This window comes from Ranitomeya imitator, chromosome 2 (assembly GCF_032444005.1).
Source record: "Ranitomeya imitator isolate aRanImi1 chromosome 2, aRanImi1.pri, whole genome shotgun sequence".
Lineage (NCBI taxonomy): Eukaryota > Metazoa > Chordata > Amphibia > Anura > Dendrobatidae > Ranitomeya > Ranitomeya imitator.
Genome location: NC_091283.1, coordinates 715,505,020 through 715,527,474, shown reverse-complemented (window position 1 = coordinate 715,527,474; position 22,455 = coordinate 715,505,020). Strand labels below are relative to the sequence as shown.

Sequence of the window (22,455 nt, the reverse complement as noted above, 5' to 3'; positions counted from 1 at the left end):
TGGCGGTGTTAGAGCCCAGGGTCAGCAGGAGGAGGCGAGGAGCAGAGTGTAGGCCGAAGTCTAGTTGAACCAATTTCAAAGGTTACCTTTAACCCCCCCTCAGGAGTTACAAAGTACAAGAGCCACACCTTGTGCAGCATTAATGCTGCACAAGTGAAAGGTTGCTCTATTAATTTGTCTACTTGCACACGCTGAATGAAAGACGTACACAATTTAGCCCATTCTACAGTCAAACTGTAGTGGAGGCGTGATTTGTCTTTTTAAGGAGACGCAGCACAGGTGTCCCAAATAACACCTTGGTGCATGGGCGCAGCTTCCTGACCGTTGTTATTTGCTGTACAGAAGTCTGCGCTCTTGTTATCCCTTGGCCATGCGCTGTTAGTGCTGCCTGTCTTCTGACCTCATTTCATGTCGGCCGTTGCGGTGAGCGATGGACATGAATCCCAGACCAACAGTGTGTTTTCAAAAATTCACACTGCGTGGCTGGGATTCATGGCCTTGTGCAGTAAATATGTTTGCCGCTCACACATGTCCTTACACCTGCTTCAGACTGGGCGGCCTCATCTGATCCCTTATCGCATGCCGCGGCCATGAGGCCGCCCAGTCTGAAGAAGGCGGAAGGAGATGAGTGAACACAGGCGAACATATGCACTGCACATGCCCATCAATCACACCCTCGCAGCGAAAATATAGGAGACAACAAGGGGGGTTGTGTCGGGCAGGGCGGAGGCACAGGCACAGGCAGCCAACCAATGATGTCGAAAGACGGACAGCGCTATCAAGGGTGGTGCTGCGTATCATTAGAAAGGAAAGTCACACCTCAGGGACAGTGGAATGGTCTCAATGAGACACATTTAGTACGTGTTTAATTCACCGTGGGCAACGAGAAAAAGTCTGCCTCCTTGTACAAATGCAGCAGTACTGCTGTACAAGGTGGCTGTTATACATAGAAACACCTGGGGGGGTGGGGGCTGGTTCCCTTTAATTTCAGTTCAGGTGCCTGCATGGCGTTTGCAGGACACGTTGCCAGCTACACAGCAGGGGAACAGCTGGCGGTGCTGAACCCAACTAACACATTGGCTGGTGTTTTTCTCTGTGCAGCTAGCAGTTCCGGGCAAAAACTGGCGGTGTTAGAGCCCAGGGTCAGCAGGAGGAGGAGAGGAGCAGAGTGTAGGCCGAAGCCTGCACTGGTGGCAGCTTTTGGTCTGTTGTGCCAGCGTGGCTTGTGCTGGACACGATGCCGGCTACACAGCAGGGGAACAGCTGGCGGTGCTGAACCCAACTAACACATTGGCTGGTGTTTTTCTCTGTGCAGCTAGCAGTTCCGGGCAAAAACTGGCGGTGTTAGAGCCCAGGGTCAGCAGGAGGAGGAGAGGAGCAGAGTGTAGGCCGAAGCCTGCACTGGTGGCAGCTTTTGGTCTGTTGTGCCAGCGTGGCTTGTGCTGGACACGATGCCGGCTACACAGCACGGGAACAGCTGGCGGTGCTGAACCCCACTGACACAATGGTGAGTGTTTTTCTCTGTGCAGCCAGCACTTCCGGGCCCCAACTGTTGTAGTTAGAGCCCAGGGTCTGCAGGAGGAGCAGAGTTTAGGCCGAAGCCTAATTGAACCAATTTCAAAGGTAACCTTTAACCCACCCTCAGGTGTTACAATGTTGAAGAGCCACACCTTGTGCAGCAGTAAAGCTACACAAGTTAAAGGTTGCTCTTTAAGTTTTGCTCATTGCACACGCAGAATGAAAGACGTACACAATTTAGCCCATTGAACAGTAGAATTGTATTGGAGGCGTGACTTGTCTTTTTAATGAGACGCAGCACAGGTGCACATACATAATGCCTTGGTGCTGGGCGCAGCCTCCTGAGCGTTGTTATTTGCTGTACAGGAGTCTGCGCTATTGTGATCCCTTGGCCATGCGCTGTGATCGCTGCCTGTCTTCTCACCTCATTTCATGTTGGCCGGTGCGGTTAGCAATGGCCATGAAACCCAGACCCGCAGTGTGTTTTCAAAAATTCACACTGCGTGGCTGGGATTCGTGTCCTTGTGCATTAAATATGTTTGCCGCTCACACATGTCCTTACACCTGCTTCAGACTGTGCGGCCTCAGCTGATCCCTTATCGCCTACCACGGCCATGAGGCCGCACAGTCTGAAGAAGGCGGAAGGAGATGAGTTAACATAGGCGAACATATGCACTGCACATGCCCATCAATCACACCCTCACAGCGAAAATATATAACACAACGAGGGGGGTTGTGTCAGGCAGGGCGGACGCACAGGCACAGGCAGCCAACCAATGATGTCAGAAGACGGGCAGCGCTACCAAGGGTGGTGCTGCGTACCATTAGAAAGGAAAGTCACACCTCAGGGACAGTGGAATGGTCTCAATGAGACACATTTTGTACGTGTTGAGTTCCACGTGGGCAAGGAGAAAAAGTCAGCCACCTTGTACAAATGCAGCATTACTGCTGTACAAGGTGGCTGTTATACATAGAAACACCTTGGGGTGGGTGGCAGGGTCCCTTTCATTTCAGTTCATGTGCCTGCGTGGCGTTTGCAGGTCACGTTGCCGGCTACACAGCAGGGGAACAGCTGGCGGTGCTGAACCCCACTAACACATTGGCTGGTGTTTTTCTCTGTGCAGCTAGCAGTTCAGGGCAAAAACTGGTGGTGTTAGAGCCCAGGGTCAGCAGGAGGAGGAGAGGAACAGAGTGTAGGCCGAAGCCTGCACTGGTGGCAGCTTTTGTTCGATTGTGCCAGCGTGGCTTGTGCTGGACACGTTGCCGACTACAAAGCAGGGGAACAGCTGGCGGTGCTGAACCCCACTGACACATCAGCTTGTGTTTTTTCTGTGTAGACAACACTTCCAGGTGGCAACTGACAGTGTTGAAACCCAGGGAATCAATGAGGAGCAGAGTGTAGGCCGAAGCCTGCAGTGCAGCAAGTTGAAAGGGAACCTTTAACCCCCCCCCCCCCAGGCATTTGTTGCTGAAAGAGCCATCTTGTACAGCAGTAATACTGCACATGGAAAATGGTGGCTACTAAAATTATGCTCCTTGCAAACGCTGAAGTACACACTCATATAATGTGTCCCCTCACACCGTCAAACCGTCACGGAAGTGGGACTTTCCTTTGTAATATGACACAGCACAGCTGTCATTCCAACCCCCTTGGTGCCGTGCGCCACCTCCTCAACGTTGTTTGGTTCTGTCACGGAGCCCGCGCTGTAATTTTATCCCTTGGCCATGTACAGTTAGCAGTGCCCGTCTTCTGACATCATTTAGGTGTCAGGCTGGCAGTGCCTGTGCGTCAAAGCTGCCCGAGATACAACCTCGCAGTGTCATCTAATGTAATCCCACTGCGGGCCAGGGATCCATGGGCATGCGAAGTGCATATCATTGCCTCTCACTCACCACCTTCCTGCTTCTTCAGACTGTGAGGCGTCACGGCCGTGGCATGCTATTAGGGATCAGCTGACGCCGCCTAGTCTGAAGAAGCGTGAAGAAGGGGAGTGAGAGGCAAGTATATGCACTGCGCATGGCCATGGATACCAGGCCCACTGTGGGATCACATTAGACGACACTGCGAGGTGGCGTTTTGGGCAGCGTGGACGCACAGGCGCAGCCAGGACGACAACAAATGATGTCAGAGGACGGGCAGCGCAAACTGTGCATGGCCAAGGGATAACATAACAGCGCAGGGTCCATGACGGAATCAAACAACGCTAAGGAGGCAGCGCACGGTGCCAAGGGGGTAGGAATGATGGCTGTGCTGCGTCACATTACAAAGGAAAGTCCCACCTCCGGGACAGTTGGACGGTGTGAGGGGACACATTACATGAGTGTGTAGTTCAGCGTTTCCAAGGAGCATAATTTCAAGAGCGACCTTTTCCTTGTGCAGTATTAGTGCTGCACAAGGTGGCTCTTTCAGTAACAAACGCCTGGGGGGGGGGGACAGGTCCCCTTACATGATAGTTGTGCCAGCGTGGCGGTCGCATGACACGTTGCCGGATACACAGCTGGGGATCAGCTGACATTACTGAACCCCAATAACAGAGGAGCGACTGTGACTGTGCAGACAGCACTTCCAGGCACCAACTGGCAGTGTTAGAGCCCAGGGACAGCAGGAGGAGCAGATTGGAGGTATTGCCGCACACACAGCTGGGGATCAGCTGACGTTACTGAACCCCAATAACAGAGGAGCGACTGTTGACTGTGCAGACAGCACTTCCAGGCACCAACTGGCGGTGTTAGAGCCCAGGGACAGCAGGAGGAGCAGAGGAACAGAGTGTAGGCCGAAGCCTGATTGGAGCACGTTGAAAGGGAACCTTTAACCCCCCCCAAGACGTTTGTAGCTGAAAGAGCCATCTTGTGCAGACCTAAGGATGCAAAAGGAAAAGGTTGCTCTTTTAATTATGCTCCTTGCAAATACAGAAGTAAACACAAAAATTGTGTCACGTAATACCGTAAAACCGTCCCGGAGGTGGGAATTTCCTTCGTAATGGGACGCAGCACGATGTCATTCCTATCCCCTTGGTGCCTTGCGCTGCCTCCTCAGCGTTGTTTTAAGCTGTCACGGAGCCTGCGCTGTTCTGTTATCCCTTGGCCATGCCCAATTAGCGCTGCCTGTCTTCTGACATAATTTGGTGTCAGGCTGTCAGTGCCTGTGCGTTCACGCTGCTCCAGATCTCACCTCGCAGTGTCGTCTAATGTAATCCCACTGCGGGCCTTGGATCCATGGGCATGCACAGTGCATATCCTCGACTCTCACTCCCCTCCTTCCCTCTTCTTCAGACTGTGCGGTGTCACGGCCGTGGCATGCTATTAGGGATCAGCTGACGGCACACAGTCTAAAGAAGGCGGAGGGAGATGGGCGAGAGCCCGAGGTGAAGATATGCACTGCGCATGCCCATGGATCCCAGGCTCGCAGTGTGATTCAATTAGAAGACACTGCGAGGCGGGTTCTCGGGCAGCGCGGGTGCACAGGCGCAGCCATCCTGACACCAAATTATGTCAGAAGACAGGCAGCGCAAACTGGCCATGGCCAAGGGATAACAGAACAGCGCAGGCTCCGTGACAGCTTAAAACAACGCTGAGGAGGCAGCGCATGGCACCAAGGGGGTAGGAATGACGGTTGTGCTGCGTCACATTATGAAGGAAAGTCCCAGCTCCGGGATGGTATAACGGTATCAGTGAACACATTTTATAAGTGTTAAGTTCTGCGTGTGCAAGGAGCTAAACTAAAAGAGCTACCTTTTCCTTGTGCAACATTACTGCTGCACAAGATGGATCTTTCAGTAACAAACGCCAAGGGGGGGGACAGGTTCCATTACATTTAGGTTGTTGTGCCAGCGTGGCGGTCGCAGGACACATTGCCGGCTACACAGCTGTGGATCAGCTGACGTTACTGAAACCCAATAACACTGGGTCGTATGTTTTGACTGTGCAGCCTGCACTTCTGAGCCGCAACTGGCGGTGTTGGAGCCCAGGAATAGCAGTTCAGGTGGTAGAAAGATGAACGCATGAGGAGACCTGGATGACACCCAATTACTTAATCAGGCAGAGGAGTGGCAAATTCCTGCGAGATCCAGGCCTGATTCATTTTCAGGAAAGTAAGCCGGTCAACGTTATCGGAGGATAGTCGCATGCGACGGTCTGTTAGTACACCACCTGCGGCACTAAAGACACGTTCCGATAAGACACTAGCCGCAGGGCAAGCCAGCACCTCCAATGCATCCTGGCTTAGCTCTGGCCATGTATCCAGCTTAGAGACCCAAAACTTGAACGGGGAAGAGCCGTGTGGGAGTACACTAAGAGGGCAAGCCATGTAGTCTGTCACCATCTGACGGAACCGTTGCCTCCTGCTGACTGGAGCCGCCGGTGATGGTGTAGACATTTGGGGCGGGCAAACAAAAGGTTTCCACAGTTGTGCCATACTGGGCTTGCCTTGGGCAGAGGAACTGCTTCTGCTCCCTCTTTGTGCAGAGCCTCCTCCTCCACTGCCTCGACGCACTGAGCTGCTTTGTAAAGCACTAGCAGCACTCTTCTCAGTTGGACTGGAGAAGATTATGGAATTCACCAGTGTGTCGTTGTACTCCCGCATTTTACGCTCCCGTGTCAACGCCGGGATGAGGTTTTGGACATTGTCACGGTAGCGAGGATCGAGGAGGGCGTACACCCAATAATCAGGCACGTTGAGAATGTGGTCGATGCGGTGGTCGTTTCTCAGGCACTGCAACATGAAATCAATCATGTGCTGCAGACTGCCAACTGGCCCAGAAACGCTGTCCCCTGCTTGAGACATGATCTCTGCCCGCTCTTCATCACTCCACCCTCACTGTACACACTGACCACTGGACAATGGTGTAACTGCCTCCTCTGGACGTAGCTCTTCCTCGTCCATTGACTCCTCCTCATCCTCCTCACAAAGGGTCCCCTGCCGACCCCTTTGTGAGGAACCACGTGGCGCTGACTGCCCAGAAGCTGATGGAAAAGGTGACTCCTCATCCTCCACCTCTTCCACATCATCCCTTATCCCTTGCAGGGTTTCTTGAAGCAAGCAGATAAGGGGGACAGTCATGCTGACTAGTGCATCATCTGCACTTGCCATCCGCGTGGAATAATCGAAAGGACGCAAAACCTGGCAGACGTCCTTCATAGTGGCCCACTCTGTGGTTGTGAACTCTGAGCGGCGCTGACTGCGACTTTTTTGCGCCTGATGCAGCTGATACTCCATTACTGCTTGCTGCTGCTCACACAAACGCTCCAACATATGTAACGTGGAATTCCACCTGGTAGGTAGGTCACATATGATGCGCTGTTCAGGAAGGCGAAACCGACGCTGCAGAGCAGCAATGCGGGATCTTGCCAAGCTGGAACGCCGCAAGTCAGCACACTCTAGGCGGGCCTTGTGCAGAAGTGCATCAAGATCCGGATAGTCCCTCAGAAAACTCTGCACAACCAAATTGAGCACATGTGCCAGACATGGGATGTGAGTGAGGTTGCCAGGGCCTAAAGCTGCCACCAGATTTCGGCCATTGTCACACACTACCATGCTTGGCTGGAGATTCGCTGGCACAAACCACACATCGCTCTCCTGCTTTAGGGCATTCCAGAGCTCCTGCGCTGTGTGGCTTCGATTCCCCAAAGAAACTAGTTTCAAGACGGCCTGCTGACGTTTGGCCACGGCTGTGCTCATGTCGGTCATAGGTAAACGTTCACGGGTCCATGTGGAGGTGGACTGTGACGGATCCTGCAGCGATGAATCTGAGGAACTGGTGTAAGAGGAGGAGTCGATGCGTACAGACTGGATTCCTGCAATCCTTGGAGTGGGAAGAACACGTCCTGCGCCACTCGCACGGTCTGTACCCGGCTCACCAACATTAACCCAATGGGCAGTGATGGAAAGGTATCGCCCCTGTCCATGTTGACTGGTCCACGCATCGGTGGTGAGGTGGACCTTGCTACTGATGGCGTTCAGTAGCGCGTGTTTTATGTGTCCCTCCACATGCTTGTGCAGGGCAGGGACAGCTTGCCTGCTGAAGTAAAAGCGGCTGGGCACCTTGTACTGTGGGACTGCCAATGCCATCAAGTCACGGAAGCTGTCATTCTCCACCAGCCTGAATGAGAGCATTTCCAGCGACAGAAGTTTGGCAATGCCTGCATTCAGAGCCTGTGCTCGGGGGTGGTTTGCCGAGAATGCCCGCCTTTTCTCCCATGCCTGTACTACCGATGGCTGTAGACTAGGCTGGGAGTGTGAGGATGACTGGGAATGTGGTGCTGTGGGTGGAATTACACTAGGTCCCTGGACAACAGTGCCAGAGGTTCTTCCATGGCGATCCAAGGAGGAAGCCGAACCAGCTGTGCGTGAGTTGGAGGAAGAAGCAACACGAGCTGAAGAGGTGGTAGCTGCCGCTGTTGGTTGTCCTAGGTCTTCAGTGTTTTTGGAACTCCACCGCATGCCTGGTCCGCACATGTTTCCACATATTTGTGGTATTGAGGTTGCTGACACTTTTACCTCTTTTTACTTTCTGATGACACAGCTTGCATTTGACAAAACAAATGTCATCTGCAACTGTGTCAAAAAAGGACCAGGCACTGCAAGTCTTGGGAGCACCCTTTTTGGCTTTTGAAAGAGACAGGCTCCTAACTGGTGCCAAAGTGGAGGCTACAGGCTCCGCAGTCTTCCCCCTCCCTCTCCCTCTTTGGCCCGTTAGGGGAATCTCTTCCTCTGAGCTGCTCCCACCACCTTCCTGTTCCTCACGCCACGATGGGTCAAGGACCTCATCATCTCCACTACCCTCTGCCACCAACTGCTCCTCCTGGGTAGTCTCGGCAGCACAGTACGCACCAGAAAGCGGCACCTGAGTTTCATCATCAGATGCGTACTGCGCTGTGGTCACCGCAGGCACTGACCCACCCGCCTCTTCAGAGTCAGAGAGACAAAGCTGTTGGGCGTCACTGCACACTGCCTCTTCTTCCATTTCTCCAATACTGCTTGGCTGGCCCCCTGTTTCCAAGCCAAGAGATTCAGAGAACAGAAGTAGAGACGGCTCCTGTCCTGGGCTCTCTGACTGCCTGGCCAATTTGGCAGGTGGTGAAGAGACAGATGGCTGCTCTCCAGTGGTCTGTGCCTGAGAGGATGTGGCACTCATTGAAGTCGATGCGTTAGCTGCCATTCATCCGACAACGGCTTCAATTTGATCTTCACGCAGCAGCGGTGCACGGCGCTCTCCGACAAAGCTGCGCATGAAGGACTGTTCCCTGCTGAAACTGGGTGATGATGAGTCACCGGTGCCCGCAGCAGGCACAGAATCACCACGTCCTCTCCCTGCTCCTCTCCCTGCTCCACGCCCACGCCCACGACCCTTACTCCCTGCCCTCTTCATCTTGGTTGACAGATAAAGATAAGCGGAAAAGTACTAAGGCGTTAGTGTGCTTATTCCTGAAATGCTCCTCCTAACAGGTGTAAGAAACACTAATGTTGTAAAGTGTGGACTAGACTTTATTATTGATAAAATGTGGCCTACACAAGTGTTAAGTGGTGTTTGGTGAACTTTACTTTTTTTTTGGTGCAGATCGGGCTACAGAGCGAGTTTAACTCACACGGAGACCGTGCAGACAGCCGTAAACGGCGCTGCAAGGCCCAAAAACCCTCCTCTAGGTTATCCTATCTAGTGTTTTTCCACTATTTTGCTGGAGACGGGTGGAAAGACACTAATAGGAAATTGTTTACAAAATTTTCAACAGGCTGCACTAGTTGAAAAAAAAGGATAAGTTATTGAACGGTATGAGGCAGTGACAAACCCTGAGCTGAATACAACGGGCTGTGGCTGCACACAGACTACAGGGCAAGCTGCGCTCACACGGAGACCGTGCAGACAGCCGTAAACGGCGCTGCAAGGCCCAAAAGCCCTCCTCTAGGTTATCCTATCTAGTGTTTTTCCACTATTTAGCTGGAGACGGGTGGAAAGACACTAATAGGAATTTTTTAAATAATTTTTAAACAGGCTGCACTAGTTGAAAAAAAGGACAAGTTATTGAACGGTATTAGGCAGTGACAAACCCTGAGCGGAATACAACGGGCTGTGGCTGCACACAGACTACAGGGCGAGCTGCGCTCACATGGAGACCGTGCAGACAGCCGTAAACGGCGCTGCAAGGCCCAAAAACCCCCCTCTAGGTTATCCTATCTAGTGTTTTTCCACTATTTGGCTGGAGATGGGTGGAAAGACACTAATAGGAAATTTTAGAAAAAATGTGCAGCAGGCTGCACTATGAGCAAAAAAGGACAATGGATAGAACTGTGTGAGGCAGTGTGAACCCCCCCTGAGCTGAATACAACCTGGTATATGGCTGCACACAGACTACAGAGTGAGATGCACACACACATACACAGAGACCTTGCAGAACGCTGTTAAAACAGCGCTGCAAGGCAAGAGCAAGGTGAACTGAACAGTGAACACAGCGTTTGCTAAATTAGCCTTGGAAAAGCAAAATAAAGCAATTAGCTATCTCAACTGGCCCTCAGTTAGAACACAGCGTCCTGTCCCTAACTGAAATCACAGCAGAGTGAGCGCAAAATGGCGGCAGCGTTTTTTTATAGTGCAGAGTGACATCATTTCAGCAGCCAATCACAGCCTTGCCAGTACTTACATGCCCACCATGCTAAACAGGATGTGCCCACACTTCCATTCATTCCTCATTGGCTGCTGCGTTCAGTTTGAATTCTGGGAACTTCCGATTCCGGTATCCGATACGCGGGAAGTATCGGAATTCGGTATCGGAATTCCGATACCGCAAGTATCAGCCGATACCCGATACTTGCGGTATCAGAATGCTCAACACTACTCACCACCCATCTTGAAAAGTTTTCCCCCTCCCATATACTAATGTGCCACAAACAGGAAGTTGATATCACCAACCATTCCCATTTTATTTATGCATATCCTTATACATGGCCCAACCAGGTGTATCCATATAAATGGCCCACCCTGTAGATTGCCATACCTTACATAATACACCCATTGTATAAACCATAAAAAACAAACATTGCCATTAAAATAGTGACCCAATGAGGAGTTTTACATTTACTTATAATGCATATAGCCACCAAGTGTTAATTATATCACAGTTATGTGTTATGGACCTGGTGGTTAGGAGCACCCGGAACGACCTGATGGTTAAACGCACACAGGACAAGCTCTGGGAAGTGGGAGCTCTGCTGACCGCAATCCCTAATCCTATCACACAACTAGAAATAGCCGTGGAGCGTACCTAACACGACCTAGACGCCTCTTCACAGCCTAAGAGCTAACTAGCCCTAAAGATAGAAAATAAAGCCTACCTTGCCTCAGAGAAATTCCCCAAAGGAAAAGGCAGACCCCCACATATATTGACTGTGAGTTTAAGATGAAAGTCACAAACACAGAAATGAAACAGGTTTCAGCAAAGGGAGGCCAGACTTACTAAACAGACTGAGGATAGGAAAGGCATCTTTGCGGTCAGCACAAAAAACTACAAAAAGACCACGCAGAGTATGCAAAAAGACCTCCGCACCGACTCACGGTGCGGAGGTGCCACTCTGCATCCCAGAGCTTCCAGCTAGCAAGGAAAAATCATGATAGCCAGCTGAACAAGGAAACAATGAACAAATAATTAACTAGCAGGGACTTAGCTTCTGCTGGAGTAGACAGGTCACCAGAAAGATCCAAGAGCGAACTGAACCAGTACAAGAACATTGCTAGCTGGCATGGAGTAATGATCTGAGCGGAGTTAAATAGAGCAGCCAGCCAAAGAATAACCTACGTCACCTGTGGAAGGAACCTCAGAAGTAGCAGCTCCACTCACAGCCACCAGAGGGAGTCCATGGACAGAACTCGCCGAAGTACCATTCATGACCACAGGAGGGAGTTCGATAACAGAATTCACAACAGCTATGATCCCATATGCTCGAACACTATTCTCACTGCCAGTTCTCTGCAGAGTGATTCATTTTTCACTAGAAAGCACCCAACAGAAAGAGCGTTCTGTCCGTCTTGCAATATTTTTAGCTACGTTCGAAATATTGTAATTTTTATCATCTATACATTGAATAGAATGCAATATAAGATGGTGGGCCACACTTTTATAACCTGTTATTATAATGTTGGTTATATGGATAATGTAATGTTCTATAGACAGAAGAGTCAAAACTGGAAATCTCTGGCTTCGATCATATGGCTGCAATGTCCGCTTGGTGTTCTGCTTCCTCATGTCACAAGTTTCTTACTTTTGACAAACTGTTCAGCTGTGCATGTGGCAAGATGATGAAAGACAAGGCCTATCCAAATATCTGAAGGGGTTTTCCGGTACGTTTTGTTGATGGCCTATCCTTAGGATAAGTCATCAATATCATCAATATCAGATTGGTCGGGGTGCTACACCTGACACCCTCACCGTCAGTTGTTCTTGGTGCTGTCGGTCACTAGATGTCAGCTGGAGAGTGGAACTACACAGCTCCGTCAACTTGACCGCGTATGGCCAATAAAGGATCCATTCCGTAAAGCATCCCCCACCCCCAACTACCTTGCCCCTCTTAACCCCTCCATCTATTACCCAGGAAAACACACCACCACGTTAATTTCTTTTTGGATAATTTGGCCACAGCGGCCATTTTATTAACAAACAAATACATAAATAACAACATGTAAACAGTAAATATATAAAACCTCGAGGGGGGGGCTCTTGGAGCTAAAAAATCTGGCTCATAATAGGCAGATAGCCTACCCAAAATTTTTACAAAAAACACGTATTTACCCTCAGCCGTAACCACCAGCTCGAGGGCACCATGTAACCCATTTCGGGCAAACCAACCACAAAGCTCCCGAGGTAAACACCCCGTCCAGAGCCCGTACCAAAAGCCAGATCAACCCTATCAGCATCATCACCAACTCCAAGAACCCCACCCCCCGCCAACGCCACTGTGACAATAATACAGAATGCTTGCCTTCAATAAATCAACAGAAAAGAAATATAAATCAAAAGACCCCTTTTTTTTTTTTTTTTTTTTTTTTTTACCTTAAGAATTGACGAACTCGCCGATCTTGCCTAAAGCTACGTTGCCTCATAGAACCGCTAAAACAGGGAGGGTGGGAGGGACTCACTTCGCCCGTCTAAGGTAACTGATCTCCCCTTTTCCCGCACTTTCCCAAGCCCCCACCTCCCTTTTTGCATAAATCCCCACCCCAAATCCTACTCTTCCAATCCCCGGGCTCCTTTACTCAATAACACCTTTATTTTTTAAAAGAAAACCTACTGCACTGCTCCCATGGCAACGCAGTCATGTGGGGGCCTCCTTTTAGCTGCGCCCCATACAGCCCCCCCTCTGGATAACGGCTTCAGTTGGAAACTGCTGATCCACCCATATTGAAACCCTTTAAAGTTCATTTCCCTTTGGCAAGAGTATGATAGTGATACCTGAAATAAGCCATTAAATAATAGGTTTCTATTTTTTTCCTAAGTTAAGCTTTATGCTGTAGGAACAAAATATAATGTAGGGAGTCATTTTACCAGGTGACATTTCATGCACCTCTGCAGTGGATCTCAAAAGTGAGCAGCTGCACGGCAAACTAAGATCAGAAGATGCTTCAGAATTTTTGACCACAGTGTCCATCACGTATATGAAGCGCGATGTCTATATTGTGACAACACAGGGAGGACATGCGTTGTCACAATCTATGTTAGAGCCCATCACATATAGTTTCTCCCTGAACCAGAGGGTCTTTTTAGCAGCCTGCTGAAAGATTGGCATCAACTTGGAGAAGGCAAGAAAGTCCAGTTAGGATGTAAGCAATCTCATTCTTTGATGATAGTCATATTTTTTAAAATCTATATTTTGGTGGTGAATATGTTTAAATACTTCTGCTTTGTTATCTGTATTGATATTTCCCATGATTATCTGCTTTTTTTCAGGAAAATATCAGTCTACAGAAGAGAACATTGGAATGCAAAAATTTAAAGTCGGTGGTAATAGACTGCAGGAAAGCGAGCTACAGAATATAAATCCTAATTCTGTTATGAAACCAGACATCAAGGATCCAGGCAATATCATGCTCAGTTCTCCAACAAAAGAACCGGTGACAGAAAGGATGGTTAGAGGGGTTAAAGTTATAGGTGATACTGACCACAGTGCATCTCTTGCTTGGAAAGCTCCTCTTGCCAAAAATGTAACAGTATTCAGTGTTCTCTACGCAATCTTTGGAGAGCGAGAAATGCGCAGGATCAATGTAGAGCCTGGAAAAACCAAAATTACCATAGATGGTCTAATGCCCAAAACAAAATATATTGCATGCGTTTGTGTGAAAGGTCTTGTACCTAAAAAAGAGCAATGCATCATTTTTTCCACTGATGAAGCTGTCAGTGCTGGTGGCACGCAGAAACTAATTAATGTTGTGGTGATCAGTGTAGCCTGTGTCATTGCTGTCCCTTTAACCTTGACGGTCTGCTGTGGAGCTTTGAAAAGAAGATTCAAAAAGGGGCTAGGTCGGAAATCTAAAGACATACAAGACTCCTATGTGACATTTGAAAGCCTTGCACCCAATTCCAAAGCAAAGGGCACGGAAGGAGAATATTTGACTCGACATAATCTAGATGAATCAAATAGGTTGCTGTCTGCACGGTCCAGTGTGGATTCTGAAGCAATTCCAAAGCCAGAAAGCCAGCCCAATGAGTTTTTTTGCTGATATGAAATGACTAACATTGATTGCCACTTACATATATGAAATGTTTTCACATACAGAAGAGTATATCCACCATGTGCCGGAAGCATGAAGAAAATAATTTCTATAAATGATGTGGGCTGCATCAATGAACTAATGAAAGTAGCTTGAGTGAAGAGACAAAATACGAGATTGCATTGCATTTGGTATTAGCAGCTAAAGAATGCAAAGAAAATTGTAGGTACAGTGATCAACAAATTAGAAAACTCTTCAGAAAGTAAAGGGAAAATATAAAAAATGATCCCTTGCATTGTCTGTTGCCCTCTGAGATTCTCACTGTTTCTGACCTAAAAGTGATTTTTTATTATTAAGGTTTATAGTACCTGGAATGTTTGAGTGTCAGCAATGTGTGATTGGCAGGTCTGCAGACTTTTGTGCTATGCCAGTTGATTTACATACTACACAGTGCTGCAATGGCTGGGTATAAAATAAGTAACCTGGTTTCCTATAATGGAGCATGGTCATAACATTTTCTTAATAATCTGAAAAGGTACTGTATAATAAGCTGACCACTACTAGCACTGTTAAAATACAGTCATGCTTTTAGGGAAAATGGACTGCTTCATTTTCTTTGTTTATCTTCATTTTTTGTGTTTTGTGTGCACAATCTAATAATTTTTGGTGTTTTACAAATATCAATAAATTTTGATATCAATATTATGTTGTGTATATTGTTCCTAAACTATGGTAAATGTGTTCATTATTTGCTTACCTTGTTATTTAATATGTTATAATTAATGCACAACATAAATTCTAGGCATATAAACATTTAAATTCTGGAAATTAGCTAAAAAGAAAAACATGCAAAATAAAAACCAAAATCAAATACCGTACATGTTTTTGGATGGAATTTGCACATGCAATTCTCCAGTAGTGAATTGAAACAAGGGCAGGGAATTGGTTTAGGGGTAGTATAAAGGAACCTATTTTCAGATGGAAAAAATAACAGATTTATATCGGTTTTTAATGTATGTTTGGCTGCTGTTACACACTAAAAGACACTTTTTTTGCAGCAAGTTTTTGCCTCACTATATTTTGAGATCTATAATTTTTCCATATTTCGTCCGACAGAGTCATGTCATGGCATGTTTTTTGTGGGTCGAGCTGACGTTTTTATTGGTACCATTTTCGAGCACATGACATTTTTTGATCGCTTTCTATTCTGATTTTTGGGAGACAGAAAGATCAAACACCAGGAATTCAGGAATTTTTTTTTTTAATGACATTCCGTGTGTAGTAAAATTAATAAGGCAGCTTTATTCTTCAGGTCAGTACAAATACAGTGATGCCACATTTATACTTTTTTTTTACGTTTTGCCACTTTTTCACAATAAAAACTATTTTATAGAAAAAATAATTGTTTTTGCATCGCTTTATTCTGAAAGCTATATCTTTTTTATTTTTCTACTGCTGAAGCTTTATGGCAGCTTGTTTTTTGCGGGACAAGATGACGTTTTCATCGCTACCATTGTAATTTTGATATGATTTTTTGATCGCGTTTTATTCTACTTTTTGTTTGGCAGCATGATGAAAAAGCAAAGGTTTATGCTGTGTTTTTTTTCTTATGGTGTACACCGAAGGAGGGAACAAGTGTGACCATTTTATAGGTTGGCTTATTCTGGACGCGGCGATACCAAATATGTGTACTTTTTTGCATATATATATATATATATATATATATATATATATATATGTATATATATATATACATATATATATATATATATATATATATATTTATTTATTGGTTTAATATTTTTTCTTTGTGATAGTGTGACGGCAGCCTTACAAACACAATCAGTATTTGGTCAGTATTTTACATCAGTATTTGTGAGCCAAAACCAGGAGTGGGTGATAAATGCAGAAGTGGTGCATATGTTTCTATTATACTTTTCCTCTAATTGTTCCACTCCTGGTTTTGGCTTACAAATACTGATGTAAAATACTGACCAAATACTGATAGTGTGATGTCAGCCTAACTCTGCTGTTGCAGTGTGTCAGCAAGGCAATCTAAAAAAAATCATAATTTTCTATTGGTAAATAAGTAGGTAAATAAATAGGGTATCTGTTACTTAGCAGTTGTGTGATTGGCGCAAAGCCTGCAGAGATACGCAAATGTGACTGTTCACCTGTAATTTACATCAGTCTGCTGTTGCCGTTTATAATAAAGCTAACATCTGAAAAAAATAGCCACACATTGCTAGATACAGTGAATTTCTACATAAAAACTTTGTGACAGTAGTTGTGAAAAATAAAGCCAGCATTTTTTGGTTTCAAAAGCATAACGCATTCAAGATGAGAAAGGGTGACGGTAAGGGACGTGGATGTGGTAGTGCCCCCCAAGGCCATGTGACAGATCCGTATTTCACTGTATCTCATTCTAGCTTCCTGTCAATATTTGGTCAGCACGCAACACCACTAACAAACCCAGATAAGTGCGAGGATGTTGTGGGATGGATGGCTGACAAAGGCTCCAGTGTTTTGACAAGCAGCACCACGAAGTCTTCCACACAGTCCAGTCTCAGTAGCTAATAGGCTAGACCTCTGAATCCTCAACCTGGTCCTGCTTCCTCCTACCGTCAAGAGTCCCAAGAGACATACAATTGCATCTCCCAAAATAAGAATATAATCAAATAGTTAATTTATTTCACGTCTTCACCTCAAAAAGTGAAACTCGTATATAGAGTAATGACAAACAGAGCGATCTATTTCAAGTGTTTATTTCCGTTAATGTTGATGATTATGGCTTACAGCTAATAGAAACCCAAAAGTCATAATCTCAGTAAATTAGAATACTTTAATACACCAACTTGAAAAAATGATTTTAAAATCCGAAATGTTGGCCTACTAAAATGTAAGTTCAGTAAATGCACTCAATACTTGGTTGGGGCTCCATTTGCATCAATTACTGCATCAATGTGGTGTGGTATGGAGGCGATCAGCCTGTGGTACTGCTCTCTCTAACAACTGCTAAGGCTATGTGCACACGTTGTGGATTAGGCTTAGGAATTTCTGGTGCGGATTCTGCCTCTCCTGGCAGAAAACGCACCTGCAGATTTGTCGCGTTTTTTGTGCGGTTCCGCAGCTTTTTTGGGGCGTTTTTGCTGCGGTTTTCTTGCAGATTTGCTGCGTTTTTTACCCCTGCGGTTTTCTATAATGGAATGGGTACAAAAACACTGCAGATTCACAAAAAAGAAGTGACATGCTACTTCTTTTAAACCGCAGCGTTTCCGCAGCGAATTTTCCGCAAAGTGTGCACAGCATTTTTTTTTCTCATTGATTTACATTGTACTGTAAATCAATTACGGATCTGCAGCGTTTCTGCACTGCAAAAAATGCTGCGGATCTGCAGAGAATGCGCAACGTGTGCACATACCCTAAATGTTTTATGAAGTCTCCATCATGGCCTCTTTCAGTGTGTATGATACAGACCCCTTGGGGTAATTTTTGGTAACCTTTGTACATTGTGCAAAGGTCAAATTTGTATTCTTAATTTTGATATATTCCATTAATATAATTTATTATTGTGTTGCCTTTCTTACGGCCTCTTTAAGTGTGTATCTGGTAGCCTGATGTTGATTTTTGGTTCTGCACTTGGAATTTTTGGAACATGAATGCAGTAATATGTGCCACACAATTCTTCAGGTTTCAGCCTTACACAAAATAATAATATGAGTAATGAAAAATGCTCTAAAAATATGCTGCTAGTTTGAAAATCTTACTCATACATCCCTTTATAAAGGGAAATTTGACATAACACCTCTGTTAGTATACACCATATAGTAGCAGCACTCCAGAACGGCTGGGTACAAAATATGTGTCTGACAATGAAACCATTGGCCCTTCCCCTGTGTTATGCTCTTCACAATCAGCTATCCAGGAAGGAGGCACTGCTGCTTCCTGTCCACAACCAGCAGTTGCACAAACTCAACAGTCAGCAACCACGTCCAGTTCGTTGTCCCAGGGCAACGTTCAGTTGCCCCTTGTCAGCATATATGTCTGTTCACAAATTGTTAGTTAGAAACAGCATACATATTCTTTAGAAATGTACATTGTCCAGTGCTGGACAAAGGCCATTGCTGACTTTTCCAGGATCCTAAATGAGACTTCTGACTCTTCATTAAACTGTTGCTTCCCTAAATTTGGCTCCTTACAAAAAAAGGTGGTGGGGTATTGGCCAGTTTCTATACATTTTAAGCACGTCTAAGAGACTTGGTTAATACGCTCCGCAGACATATTCAGGCCGCAGCTTTACACATATTGGAACATGGTCATTGCCACACTAAGGCCTTTACCTGAGCTTTATAGCACTGCCTGTCACCTGAGTAATACACTCTACAGACCTCGACACACTCTGGGACATATCCTGTAATTACTCCATTGTTGCTCATAACCATGCAAAAGATACATTCTGCCTGGTTTGGTAGTTTCCAGAAGATGTGTGTAGGCTTGTGCAGATAGGTCAAGGCGTTCCTGTCTCTTTCCCTTGGGGAGGCTGTTTCCATGTAAAATTAGGCTTGCACATGCACACTCGCTTGCATACACTGTATTCAGAATTTTATTCTAATCCATTTGGTATCTGATAGAATCATGTTTGAAATGCCATTGTAAATGGAATATGTCTTCCACTATCTTGCTAACTATTTGGCATGAGGGAGGGACCTCCCAAATGTAGAACTGAGAGCCCTAAAAAAATGTTAAATAAAAAAGTAAAGCTAAAAACACTCCATGTGAACACATGCTAAAGGGGAGGTATAATTTTTTTAAATAAAAAATTGCGTTATATACATGTAACTATGAAGGAAAAAATGTTTCTTAGCATTTTTCCCTTTTAAAAAAAAATTTGGTTAGGTTTGGTAGGTCTTTTTAAAAATCAGTAAAAATCGAGCAATAGTCTGACAACATTATTCCCAGATAACATATGTAAGTAAGAAAGGCATGCAGGCATCTTCCTCATGCTGTTACCATTTAGTTTTAGCTCTTTCCCATCCATTTCAGCTTTTTTCTCATGCCACCAGATCTGTATGTTGGGTCCAGCAGAAAAATATTAGGCTTTCCCATTGACTTGCATTAGATTCGTTATTAGAATACGAATCCATGGATACAAGGATATTAGAAATTATTTGTGCCGATTTTCCCAAATCCGAATATTTCACTATTCGAGTTCATCACTATGGAGTTCACTTTTTGTTATTACATCTTGTTAATGTGAAAAAATGGGGCTAATGCAACATTTTAGAGGTACAACTTAAATGTATTTTTTTTTTCATTCCATGTAAAGTGACACTGGTTAGATTTTTAAAATTTTGGCTGATCACTAATGTCAAAATTAGCTCGGTTACTACAGGGTAAAGCCATATCATGACACAATGTGACTTTAACTTAAAAGACTAAGACCATGGTCACTAGAGATTGGCAAATTTATTCTACTCAAATTTGATAAAACTCTGTATTTTCCAGGATGCAGATTGTTTTGGAGTTTGCTCTGTGCAAATTAAGCAAAATGATTGTACAGGGCTGGCAAAAAATAAAAAAAATAAAAAACAAATTCCTCACTGTTCACCTCTTCGGGCATCTCTGCTGCTTGCTCTGCCCTATATGGTTCTTGATGCCTCTTCTTACCAACGCCGCATACTGGGCGGACTTCCAGCCAAGAATAGGCCCGGCACGTCACTGCCCATGGTTAGAGTGTGTCATAAGATCATGGCACACATCATGACTTCACGATATTGCTGCAATTTTCCAATGCATGTGTGCAGGGACATCCAACATCCTGTGCCTAGTCAAGGCCGAAAACTCTGGCCTAGAGTGTGCATCATTAGGTCACATTGCAAGTCGTGATGTCAGCAGACCTAATAAGGAACATTAAATTTGTGGAGAATAAATTCACTGGGAAACGGTTTCCCAGATAAAATCAACATAATTTGTTGAAATTGAATCTTGCCAGATTAGCTCATCTCTGGTCACCTCATTGATAATTTTCAGTACAGATTCTGCACTAAAATAAAAATCATTTAAAGGTAAAGTTAAAATAATTTAAGCAGGTAAAACAATAATGATTTTGGAATATTGAAAGTGATCACGAAATCCACTGAAAAGTGAATCTGTAGAATATTATTGCTCATTATTAAAAGCTGTCGATGAAAAGTAATTCATGTTGATTATCAGATCTGTATCCCATCAATGGCTACCAACACTAAGCCACAGATCATGACAGAATAATTGGTAATTTGCCTTTTTAACTCATGACATTGCCCTCTTAGAAAACAACCCTCTCAAATGAATCCATAAATGACCAGTTTCTCATCAGTCTGAAATCAGCAATCTATTGGATTTGCAGAATCCCATTTTCAGTCTTAAGAAACATTGAGCTGGACAGGAAGGTAGGAAATTATAAAATCTGCAACATGTGTTCTATGTTTTAGGCTTCTTCCTGGGTGCAATCATAGTTTTCTGGAATAGTATTTTAGAAATCATACTTTTCAACAGCCTCAGTCAGCAGGAGATCTTTTGGTCTATGAATTTCAAATGAGTCAGTCTTTTAAAACTTATTTTTTGTAAGATGAATGAAGTTGAAACTTTTCTGCTAATGAAATCTTTAGTGGTTGAAATAAAGACTATTATCAAGATATGGTGGCAGCAGATGGAGGGAGTGTTAAGGTGACAGATACCATTCAGAGGTAGTAGGACACAATTACTCTCAGGATATCAGTTTCACTCTATTGCTAGTGCAAGGTATCCAAAATGAAAAGGGAATGAGACTGAGAAAGTAACTGGCACTAGAAACTCCAACACCCCATGAGCCATTTGTCTTCCTCCTTATGTTACAATAGCAGCGAATGCATGCCTAATTAGCCATGAATATCAATTATCCTTTTGGTGAATTGCACAAGCTAGCACAACACAAAGCCATTGAGATATGGTAATTTTTACTCTTTTATTGCATTCTAATGGTCCTGCCACACTGATGTACACCATCAATATCCTTAGGCATTAACAGGCCCAGACATTGCATTGTCTTATTAAGACCTTCCAGACTTAACAGACATGTGATCCTGAATTCTTACATCTACCGATATCGATCAATCCATGATGATTATCAATATCTATCTATCTATCTATCTATCTATCTATCTATCTATCTATCATCTATCAATCAATCAATCTATCTATGTGTCTAGTTTCACAGATTAGGATAAATAGTATTGCAGTGTAAGATTATTTTACTGGAAAGCTGAAAACATGAAATTCCTACTTTTTGAAAGTTTTAAAATGTAAGCACACATTGAAAATAACTTACGTATTACTCAGATTTCGGATCTTGTTTTACTACAAAAGTCTAAAGTTTATCTTTGGTAATTTCCCTGTATATATGATATTGGAATTCTATATCAGGACAGACTATAATGTCTGCTGCTCCATTGGTGTTCTCTTTGGCTCTCACAGAACAGTTTTAACCATTATGAAGAGTGAATCCAAGTAGAGAAGGTTACATTTTTCTTTATAATGTTGTAACTGTAGTATTTGCTCCCTGTGTTTTCCTAAAATTTGCAAAAATAGGCCCTTCTGGATACCATCATGAGAATTTGATTGATGAATGCACAGGGTACAGAAGATTTGCTATTGCTATGAGCAGAACCAAAGATGTATATTTCAGAATTTATGAAGTCATGACATTCAAGGGGTAACTTTTCTCCTTGCAGAGAGTGACATATTTAGCATGCCGAGATGAGGAGACTTAAAGCTGCAGTGTTCCTCTGGGAAATATGCAAATTGTCTCTTCAGAGAGGAAGAAAACTAGGACTCTTGTGCCATCTATAAGAAGTAGCAATCCTAAAAGTCAATGTCAACACTTTAACGACCCTTGTAACATGACTTAGCATAAAAGCCAAAACCAGAATATCAATTTGCAGACACTATGCTTCAGGGTACTACCCCTCATCAGTGCAAAGAGTGAGATCTGGTTTGGCTGTGTGAGAGGCATCTGACCGGTATCCAAGAGGTAACATTTCTCCTTGCAGAGAGTGACATATTAAGCATGCCAAGATGAGGAGACTTAAAGCCGCAATGCTCCTCTGGGAAATATGCAAATTGTCTCTTCAGAGAGGAAGAAAACTAGAACTCAAGTGCCACCTATAGGAAGTAGCAATCCTAAAAGTCAATGTTGACCCTTTAATGAGCCTTGTCACATAACGAGGGG

The 22,455-nt window shown here is 44.9% G+C and overlaps 1 protein-coding gene across 1 annotated transcript in view; it reads left to right on the top strand.

Moving 5' to 3' along the window:
* Positions 1-14,914, top strand: part of LRIT1 (leucine rich repeat, Ig-like and transmembrane domains 1) — a 73,288-nt gene extending 58,374 nt beyond the window's left edge. Inside the window, exon 5 of the mRNA XM_069753138.1 lies at positions 13,450-14,914. Coding sequence (XP_069609239.1) covers positions 13,450-14,219 — 770 coding nt within the window. The 3' untranslated portion in view covers positions 14,220-14,914. The remainder of the gene's footprint in view (positions 1-13,449) is intronic.
* The last annotated feature ends 7,541 nt before the right edge of the window (positions 14,915-22,455 follow it).